At 57.1% G+C, this 10,060-nt stretch overlaps 2 protein-coding genes across 3 annotated transcripts; both read right to left on the bottom strand.

The window, feature by feature from the left end:
• Positions 1 to 806: 806 nt before the first annotated feature.
• On the bottom strand, positions 807 to 3,585 carry PSMB10 (proteasome 20S subunit beta 10). Of its 2 annotated transcripts, XM_004459646.5 has the most exons (8): positions 3,220 to 3,585; positions 2,858 to 2,945; positions 2,681 to 2,778; positions 2,431 to 2,571; positions 2,089 to 2,204; positions 1,925 to 1,983; positions 1,106 to 1,257; positions 807 to 981 (listed from the first exon to the last, which is right to left on the bottom strand). In XM_004459646.5, the coding sequence occupies exons 1-8, from the start codon at positions 3,273 to 3,275 to the stop codon at positions 870 to 872; spliced, it is 822 nt and encodes a 273-aa protein (XP_004459703.1). In that variant the 5' UTR covers positions 3,276 to 3,585; the 3' UTR covers positions 807 to 869. The 2 variants fall into 2 exon arrangements, with proteins under 2 accessions (XP_004459703.1, XP_023444915.1); XM_023589147.3 differs by having other exon boundaries at positions 2,431 to 2,778; positions 3,220 to 3,360.
• Positions 3,586 to 6,220: 2,635 nt separating this feature from the next.
• Positions 6,221 to 10,039, bottom strand: LCAT (lecithin-cholesterol acyltransferase). The gene is made up of 6 exons (XM_004459635.4): positions 9,802 to 10,039; positions 8,960 to 9,116; positions 8,765 to 8,880; positions 8,583 to 8,678; positions 8,279 to 8,503; positions 6,221 to 6,817 (listed from the first exon to the last, which is right to left on the bottom strand). Exons 1-6 carry the CDS (start codon positions 9,953 to 9,955, stop codon positions 6,243 to 6,245), a joined length of 1,323 nt encoding a protein of 440 aa, XP_004459692.1. The 5' UTR covers positions 9,956 to 10,039; the 3' UTR covers positions 6,221 to 6,242.
• Between the last annotated feature and the right edge of the window lie 21 nt (positions 10,040 to 10,060).

The following is a 10,060-nucleotide window of genomic DNA, read 5'->3' as shown; positions in this document are numbered from 1 at the left end:
TACAAGCAGAGGTCCAGGGTTGTCCAGCCTGGAGTAGACCCATCCCAGATGTTGGGCAGTCCCCTTCACAGTTCCGAAGCCCCAGTGTGACACTGCCAATCCCTCTAAGGACAGGGTGCTCCTGGCAGCACCCACAACATGGGCTTGGCACTGAGGGGGGCTCAGCAAGGCTTGCCAATAAATGAGTCACCTCTTCTCATATAAGCCCCAGGCCCCTGACACCTCTTAGCCAGGCTGGAAAACTTGGGGTCTGAACACCTGCTCCTCACAGCCCAGCTTCCTCTGAGCAGCTCATGTGTGCCTGGGGATCTTAGGGGTGTCTCAGGTTGGGGTGTTGCAGGTATATGGAGTGCTCTGTGAGAACTTCACCTTGGAGCCAGGGAGCAGCTTTAGCCCTCAATGGGGCCCATGGCCCACCTAGCTGAGGGATGTGGCCTTTGTCCTGGGTCACAGAGGAGCCAAGAAGAGGCTCTAGGAAGAGGCAGTATTTGGAGCCTTTTGGGTTTTACAAAGGTCCTCAGTGGATTGGAGTGACAGTAAGGCAGGGGAGTGGTAAGGGGAGCCTCTGTGGTATGGAAAGGCAGTAGAGGAGTTTTGGGAGAAACAGGACAAAGGCTTTCCACTGTGAGCCTAGGTAGCTTGCCAGGTTGGGGCTCTAGAGGGGTGAATGCCTGAGGTAAGGGGAGAAGGACATCTCTACACCTGGCGCTAGAGCCTTAGGGAGGAGTGGCTCCTGCAGGGAGCCCTGGCCACAGAGCCATGCTGGTCGCCTACCCCCTTCCACCCAAGAATGACACAGTCGTCTGTTTAGGAGTTTGTATTTTCTGAGTTTATTCCCTTTTGTTCCAAGCTCTAAGCCCTGGCCTACTTCACTCCACCTCCATGACCTGCACGGTCTCCTCCAGCAGTTCCAGGCTCAGCGGCATCACTGTCTGGGTCAGGACAGCTGTGGTCCCAGGGGCAAAGTGGTACCCGCCTTGCCTAGAGGGGGACGGACTCTCAGCATGGGCACATCATGTGGCCCTGTCTCTCCTTGCAGCCCCCTCTCTCCTCTGCTGTCCCCACCCCATCCTCCTCTGTGGTGCCCCAGACCCATGGCTCCCACCTCTTCACCGGCTCTGTGGGTGAGCTCAGTGTCCGCAGCAACTTGGCGCCAGTACCCGTGATCACACATGCATCCACATTGCCTCCAGAACCCAGGTCACCCAGGATCCCTGCAGTGATGGCTTCCACCAGCAGTTCCTGTGCCGCCTCCAGCTGTGGCCATTTGTGTGTGAGGCCTGATGGACCCTGCTGGGTCACCCTCAGGCCACAATTTGGGTACTGTGGTAATCTGAAGCCCAGGCTATTAACCATTCATCAACACCCAATTTCCTCTCTACATCTTCCTCCCATCTCAACCCCAATCTCCCCTCCCCGGTCTCCTCCCCCCCCTCTCCGGTCCCCTCTCACTGTTCCCTCTCTTCACAAACTTTTCAGTTGTCTATACTCACACTTCCTCTTCCATTGGCCTGTCCCCTCGCCCAATCTGGTCTTGGTCTCCAATCCAGCCACCCAACTCGCTTCCCAGCCTGGGCCTTACCCACTTCTGACTCGACATTCGTCACCTACTTCTATTCCACCCCAAACAAAATCTGGACTCCAAACCTCCCTATAGGGCCCCACCAATCCTTCCCTTCTCCTCCGCTGCAGTCAAACGGGCCTCTCTGAGCTTCGAATCTTCCCGGCTGACCAGGCTTTGTCCAGACACTTTCCCCACTTCCCCATACTCTGCTTTTCCCTCAGTCTCCTCTCAGGCGTCACCTCCTCCCGAGAAACCTTCCCGGATCTCCAGATCAGATCAAAGTCTGCTTTCCTCTAGCTCCCGGTTGCACATCCTACCATTAACCACGCAGGGGAGAGGGCAGAGGCAGAGGCCGCTCACCGTCATGTTCGGCTGGAACCGGTCCTCCAGCACTGCCAGGGCTGCGTCCTGGCCGGAGCCTGCAGGCGGAAGGGGCATTTGAGATCAGCCTTTGGGGAAAGGAGCATCTACCAGGCCAGAGTCGCAGGGGCGGGGTTCGTGGGGGAAGGGGCAGACGCGCTCACCCAGGGCAGCGAAGGGCAGACGGCTGTAGGAGCCGTGGGGATGCACGCTGTAAAGCTGTGGTCCTGTCACGTCCACACCGCCCACGATCAAAGATGCCCCCACGTGGCCCCGGTACCTGCCAGCGCGGTGAGAATTGTCAAAGCTCAAGCTTTGGGCTCTAGACCCCGCCCCCATGCCCCGCCCCTGAGCCCGAGCTCCGCCCCCTCCCCGACTGACACCCTCCTTGTTGCCCAGCTCCTCTTCGGCCGGCCTCTTCCGGTCTCGTGACAACTTGCAGCCCCGCCCTTTCTGCCCCACTTCCTCTTAGCCCTGCCTCCACGTTTTAGCCCCGCCCTCGGCACCGGAAGAGCGTCTGGCGAAGAACACGCGTGACGGTGGCCACACGGGGCTCGCGGCCCGTGGACAGCGCGTGAAGCTCCATGTTGGACGCCGCCATCCGCGTGGTCATCTCGGCGTCCGCGGCTACTCCAGCCCCACAGCAGCTGAGGGCGAAAGGAGGGCCGCCGTGGGCGGGGCTAGGGTGTGCGGGGGCCGGGAGAGGCCCTGAAGGGCGGTTCTTGCTCGGGGAACGGGGTTGGGAGACGTCCTCACTAGATTTTGGGGGCGATGAAGTGAATCTTCTCGCAGCTCTTGTCCGCCACGACCGAGTCGTTAGTGGCCCGCGTATCTGCACCCAGGATGACCCCGTCCTGGGGAGGTGGAGGAATCACTGGTTCAGCGCCCGCCAGCCCCTCAAGAGCCCCAGCCCCCCCGGCCCGCGCCTCTCACTCGGAACACGAGGCCAGCGATCGTAGTCCCGGTCTTAAGTGCATGAGGGACCCGGAGCCCTGGGCAGACTTGTTGCAAGGATTCGTTTCTGGAAAGGGAGAGGGGTGGCCGAGGTTTCGGTTCTTACTCAGACCCGCGTTGCACCACCCCAGTCCCCCACCCCTTCCGAGTCTCCCTCACCTCCCAGGGTAAGCCTGGGAACCCGAGTAGTCCCCAACACAAGCTCCAACACCATCACCAGGTAGGCGCAAAGGGCCTGGGGGTCCCATTCCCCACCCTGCCCCCCCCCCCCCCCCCCGTACGTACGCACGCACGACGAGGATCGACAGCTCGGGACCAACCCTCGCCTTCACCGCCCTCACCTCTGGCAATTCTCGAAGGAAAAGCCCCTTCGGGGCTCCAGCGCTGGCCTCAGCATCTCGCGGCGGGCAGGGCAGTCCAGGGGTGTCTGCTGGCCCAGACAAGAAGGGCGAGCAGCTCTGGGAGCGAAAATGGCCTCGGGCTCCACCTCTAACGCTTCTCTTTGCTTCCCGCTTTCGCTTTCGCCTTCACCTTTACTCTGGGCCGTTGGCACATTTCTGCGTATTCTCTTTCGCTTTCGCCTTACCCTCTGGTCCTAGACAGCTTGGGAAGGGGGTCACGACCCTGCCTGATCTTCAGTGCTGCTCCCAGGGTCCTCGGAGGAGAGGACCAAACGTCTTCTCTGGTCATTGAACTGCTGGGCCTGTGCTGGGCTCCTCTCCCCCTTCCAGTCTAATTCTTCCAGCTCTGCCTAGTCTAAACCCAACGCTAGCCTTAACTCCCAACACCCTAAGGCTGTCAGACAATTAGCCGTGTCTCAGAAGGGGCCCGCTTCTTTTATCCTTTCTTATCTTTCCGCTCCCAACTCAGGCCTCTTTGTTGCCTTGCCTTCTCCCCAAGTTCAATTCTGGGCCTGGTAGGATGCTAGTCTTCAGTCTTCCTGCTCTCAGGGACAGGCACTGCTCTCAGGCAGGCACAGTGGCCACCTGTCTGGTGGTCTGGAGGCATGCTGGGCTTTACCCACTGCCACACCTTGTTACTGTACTTTCCAAATGACCCCTCACCTGTCCACATCTTTCTCCTTACTCTCCTGCCTCAGTCTCAGTTAGCATCCTCCCCCATCTGGATTCCGCGCACTTGCCCTGGTACCCCTTAGGCCACACTCTACTCTGCAGAGGGGTTTTTCTAGAGTGGAAGTCTGGCCACACACATCCCTCTCTGGGAAAAACCCTTCTGCAAAAAGAGCTAGGGTGCCGAGAGCCATTGATTGTATGTACATTTTGGATGCATTATACAGTGTGACTAAAACTTTAAAAAAAAAAAGCCAGAGGACGGAAGGGGCCTTCCAATAACAGCCATGCAAAATGGTAGCCACCATTGGCATAGGCAGTTTTTGAGAACCAAATATACAGTTTTAAAATAGAATGTGGGGAGTGGATGCTCAAGCTGTTGAGTACCTGCTTCCCACATGGGAGGTCCCAGATTCAGTTCCTGGGTTCAGTGACTCCTATTAAAAAAATTTTTTAAAAGACTATAAAAGCAAGTGGATTTGGCTCAACTGATAGAGCATCCTCCTACCACATGGGAGGTCCAGGGTTCAAACCCAGGGCCTCCTGACCCGTGTGATGAGCTGGCCCATGTGCAGTGCTGGTGAGCGCAAGGAGTGCTGTGCCATGCAGGGGTGCCCCCATTTAGGGGAGCCCCACACCCAAGGAGTGCACCCCATAAGGAGAGCCACCCCGCGTGAAAAAAGTACAGCCTGCCCAGGAGTGGCGCTGCACACACAGCTGACGCAGCAAGATGACAACAGAAAAGAGACACAGATTCCCGGTGCCACTGGCAAGAATACAGGCGGATACAGAAGAACACACAGTGAATGGACACAAAAAGCAGACAAACTGGGGGTGTGGTGGGGGGGAGAGAAATAAATAAAAAATAAATCTTGAAAAAAAAATAACGACTGTAAACTTAGATGCCCCAAAGCACCCCCTTTGTAAGATTTGTAACAAAAATTAATACGAATGGAGTTAATAGTTCTAATGGAGTGGTGGACCCATGATTCATATGGCATCAAAGTAAGAGCTGCAGTGCCTAATGTCTGAAGAAAATATGAAACTCCCTCAGCTGCCTGGAAGAGTGTGACAGAACTAATCAAAAAGAAGAACACAGGCTCTCCCCTTACCTCCATTTGGTTTAAGCAGTCTCCATTTTCCACAGTAGTAGATTTTCTAGATATGTCTTGTAGGCCTCAAAGTACTGGAAATGAAGCTCATTCAAAGGCAATTTATTTTAAGATACTGTGAATAATAACTAATTTTTTGTCCATTCAAAATGTGTAAATTGTGTTTTAAAAAAATCCCTTCAGCTGCTGCACAGTGCTTTAGGCTTGGCAGGAGTCTTTCCAGGAACCTGCAATAACTCTGCTTACGCCTCTGACGTCAGCACAGGCACCACCTCCTCTAGGGCTTCCCTGACCCTCAAGGCTCAGGCAGGTGCCTACTGCTGGCTCTTGCTGCTCCTTAAAACTTTTTTTTTAAAGATTTATTTATTTATTTTTAAAATTCCTCTCCCCTTCCCTGACCCCCGAGTTGTCTGTTTTTGTGTCTATTTGCTGTGTGTTCTGTGTCCGCTTGTATTCTTGTCAGCGGCACGTGGAATCTGTGTCTTGTTTTGTTACATCATCTTGCTGCGTCAGCTCTCCGTGTGTGCGGCGGCATTCCTGGGCAGGCTGCACTTTTTTTGTGCTGGGCAGCTCTCCTTACAGGGTGCACTCCTTGTGCGTGGGGCTCCCCTACGCGGGGGACACCCCTGTGTGCCATAGCACTCCTTGTGTGCATCAGCACTGCGCATGGGCCAGCTCATCACACGGGTCAGGAGTCCCTGGGTTTGAACCCTGGACCTCCTATGAGGTAGACGGACGCCCTATCCGTTGGGCGAAATCTACTTCCCTGCTCCTTAAAACTTTTCCTTCAAAACACTTGGCTGAAGTGATCTGATTAATGGAAGTTCCTCTCCCAGCTGGTAAACACTTGTACTTCTGTCCCCACCTAAAGCATATGGCTCACAGCAGGGCTCAAAAGGCCCTATCTAGAGGTGGGGTCTCACCTGCCCTTTTAGAGGAACAGCTGAGACCATCCTGACCCCTGTCCCACAGCTGTGTGTGCCTAGGCAGCTCAAACAGGAGAGCAGGCATCCCAGGGTGCCCAGCTCAAGCCCAGGCTTTAGCAGAGCCCATCCAGCCTATGCTCCACAAAGCCCCTGGCCCCTGGCCGGTGAAAAGTGAGTCCTCGTGTGTGGATTAGGGAGTGCCTGTCCCTCTAGCCACAAGATACATTTCAGGGCTTATAGCAACAAAGGAAGGTCTTTATTCAGGGGGTAGAGGCCCTGGGCTGGCAACTGGGGGTGCAGGGGCATTATGGCGGTAGGCACCCAGCAGGATGGCATTGATAAGCTCAAGCGTCTGGTTGCTGAAGACCATGTTTAAGTGCTGTGCCCCATGCAGGGGCAGCAGGTGCACAGGCTGTAGCTGGTGGCCCTGCCAGCGGACACAGAGCTCGGTGCTGCGTGTGGCCACTGTGTCATCACCATCCTCATAGACCACAGTCACGGGGTCTGTATAGGGGAAGCCGTGATCATAGATGTAAGTGCTGGGCGTGGGCAGGCCCACGCCATACAGACAGTATACTTCCACACCAGGTGCTGGGAGCCCTGCCAGCAGGTCACGTGACTGTAGCCACATGTACCAGCCGTCCTCAAAGTGCAGGTCAGCAAAGAAGCGCTGGAAGTCACGGCCTGTGTAGTTGACGTTGGGTGTGGAGATGAACACGTGGTCTTCGGGCCATGCCAGGTGGGAGGGAAACACCCAGGGGGTGGTCGTTGTCATGCGCTGATCCTCCTTCAGCTTGATGCTGGACATGATGGGGATGCCCTGGTTGTCACCTGTGGGCATGGAGCAAGGTGGGGTGGGAAGCCAGGCCTGGCCACCCCCTAACCCGTCCCCTTTCCCCAGCCCACTCCAGACACTGACTCAGCCACAAAGTAGAACATGCCTGGCATTCAGTGGGTGCTAGATATGTGCTTAGTTGACTGGAAGCCCCAAAGCCCCACTGTGGGCAAGGAGAGCAGGGTGGGGGGTCCTGAGGATGGCCGTGTATGTGAATGGTGGGGTAGTAGTGCTTGCAGTCTTCCCTGGGGCAAGCACCCATCAGCCCCTGTAGCAGTTTGATATGGTTAACAATCCCCAAAATAGATATTGGATTATGTTTGTAATCCGGTCTGAACCTACGCATGATTAAGTTATGATTAGGGCTTTGACTGGACCACGTCATTAGGGCATTGAGTCCCCACTCCTTGGTGGGTGGGGACTCACAGATAGAAGACATGGCAAAGGACAGAGTTGAGGGTTTTTGATGTTGGAGTTTGATGCTGAAGCCTTAAGCTGGAGCCCCAGGAAGAAGGCACCCAGAGGAAAGAGAAGCCAGCCCCAGTAGGAGAGGAACCCTGAGCCCAGGAAGAAGCAAGCCCTGGGAAGAGAGGAACCGTGAACCCAGAGAAAAGCAAGACCCTGGAAGGGAGGAACCTAGGAAGTTTGAACCCTCGTAGACATTGGCAGCCATCTTACTCCAACATGTGAAAATAAACTTTGGTGAGGGAAGTAACTTATGCTTTATGGCCTGGTATCTGTAAGCTCCTACCCCAAGTAAATACCCTTTATAAAAACCAACCAATTTCTGGTATTTTGCATCAGCACCCCTTTGGCTGACTAACACAGCCCCTGTGGGGGTCAGTGTTGTGTGCTGGGGTGGAGGAAGTGAGGTCCTTTCTGGGTCTGACATTCATTGGTGTAGTTATCTGATGAATGCCTGCTTCTGCCACTGGGCTGTGAGCTGCTAGGGGGGGAAGGCCAAGTCTGGCTTGCCCAACAGACAGTGGGTGTGCAACAGGTGGCAGCAATGTCAGTGCCAGGTCCCTGGTACCATTCCTCAGGCAAGGGCAGGAGGAACCCCAAGGGTCTGTCTGACCCTTAGGATCCCTCGGCAAAGGGACTCCTAGGAGCAGAAGACAGCTGAATGCTGGGTGGGTCTGGGGCCCTGGGAAACAGGTCTCTGGGGGTTACTTCCTCTGTGATTGTTTCCCCTTCATCATCCTTGAAACTCTGGCAGGAGCCACAGTGGTCCAGGCTAGGCTCACTGCTCTGCGTGGGCAGTGGGTGGGTGGGGGGACAATAACAGGGGCTGCACTCCAAGGGAAGGAGGCAATAGCCCCCAGAAGCCAGCCTGAGATGGCACTGTGAGATGGCACTGTGGGCAGAAGCTGGAGTGAGGGCAGCCCCATTGTCAGCTTCATTCTACTGCACCCCTTTCATCTCCCCAGGACCTGGGTGATGAGAGGTACTCTCACCTGACGCCGTGACCAACATAGGCTTGATGGAGCCACCCCAGGGGGCCCCAAGAGAGATGAAGCCATCTATGTAGCGGTCCTTCCAGGATTGGGGCTGTTGCAGCAGGAAGTAGAGCAAGTGCAGGCAGCCAAGGCTGTGCCCGATGAGGAAGACAGGCTTCCCATAAGCAGCGTGCATCTCCTCCACCAGCCTGGTGAGCTTACGGTAATACTCCTTCTGCTGGCCTACAGGTGGGTGGAGGTGGTCAGGGTGGTCGGGGTTGGGGCCACCCATGCCCTACGAGCCCCACACCCAGACACTCACTGGGCTCCAGCCGCCAGTCATAGGGGGCAGCCCGCACCGTCTCATCCCGCACGTACCCATTGTTGACCAGATTCTGCACCAGCGTGTGCATGTAACCTGTGGGGAAGCAACAGCTTTGGGGGCTCTGGCCCTGGCACCCACCGTGGCCTGGAGCCCCCTGCTCTTTCCCCTGACATACATACCTGCCAGTTTGTTGTCATCCAGGTACTCAACCGAGTAGGTCTTGCCAAAGCCAGGGACGCGAATCTGTACACCGGGGGCATTGGACATGCTCCCGGAGCTGCGGTTGTAGACAACCCTGGGGGCAGTGGGACATTCAGCAGGCCAGTAGCCGGTGGGCAGGGTGCGGGGGCTGGGGAAGCAGGGCCGGCATGCACCTGGTGTTATCGATCCAGCAGTCCACCCCAAGGGGTAGGAACATACTGAGGTCCAGCCAGATGGTGAAGAAGTCCTCTGTCTTGCGGTAGCACATCCAGTTCACCACGTCCGGTTTGTCTAGCTTGGCTTCTAGCCGATTCCCGAGGCAGCCGGGCACTGCAGGCACCAGCCCTCACTCTGGACTCCTTGGATCCCCCCCAAGACCCCCCACGCTGGTCTCATCCCCTGGCACTGCAGCCACCAGCCCAGCCGCTTGGTCTCCCATGGCAACCACCCCGGGCACTAGGGACACCGAACCTCTTTCTGAGCAGCCCTCCCCCATCACCCCAGCAGCTCAAAGCGCAGGCTCCCCTTGGATAAGGCAGGTGCAGGGGCCAAGGCCAATGACCCCTACCCCTGCAAAGCAAACACCCAGCCTGGCTCACCATTATTGCCCAAGTCCAAGGTAGGAACAAATAAGTATGAGGGAGAGAGAGTTGGGCCTATGGGTAGGGGTTGGGGCTTGACGGGCCCCTCCTGCTCCCCTGCCCTGAGTTGGATAATACATGGTCCTTGACGGGGTGGGGTCAAGAAAGGGAGGGTGCTGGGCCACAGCTGACCGCAGCCCTCAGGCCCCACCCTCCCCCAGCCCTGGGGAGAGAGCTCAAACACTGGGAAAGAGTGTCGGAGGAAAGGGAGACCCTCTCCGCAGGACAGGACAAGCCTCTGCCCCTCCCTGGGTACGGAGGCAGCTGTCAGGGCTTTGGAGGCAGAGGCAGAAGGGCCTTGGCTGGGTCTGTCTCTGGGGGTCCAGGCTTCCCGGGGTCAGGCCCGGTGCATCCGGGGCCTAGCGGGGGCTTACCGAGGATGACAGGCCGTGTGTGGTTACTGAGCTCAGCCTTGGGCGTGGCGTGCGGGGGGAAGAGCACATTGAGGAGCCAGAAGGGGGCAGCGGGGGGGAGCAGTAACCCCAGCAGCAGCAGCCCCCGCTGCCGTGGGGAGCCAGGCGGCCCCATCCCAGCCCCAGTGCCTCCGGCCTGCTGAGGCAGTCCTGGGCTGGCCTTCTCCAGTGTGTGGGTGGGAGGAGCCCGGGGGCCAGAGGGAGGGGCAGCCTGGCCAGT

The sequence above is a fragment of the Dasypus novemcinctus genome, chromosome 18, assembly GCF_030445035.2.
Source record: "Dasypus novemcinctus isolate mDasNov1 chromosome 18, mDasNov1.1.hap2, whole genome shotgun sequence".
In the NCBI taxonomy this organism is placed as follows: domain Eukaryota; kingdom Metazoa; phylum Chordata; class Mammalia; order Cingulata; family Dasypodidae; genus Dasypus; species Dasypus novemcinctus.
The sequence above is the reverse complement of the archived record's forward strand: the minus strand, read 5'-3'. Positions and strand labels throughout refer to the sequence as shown.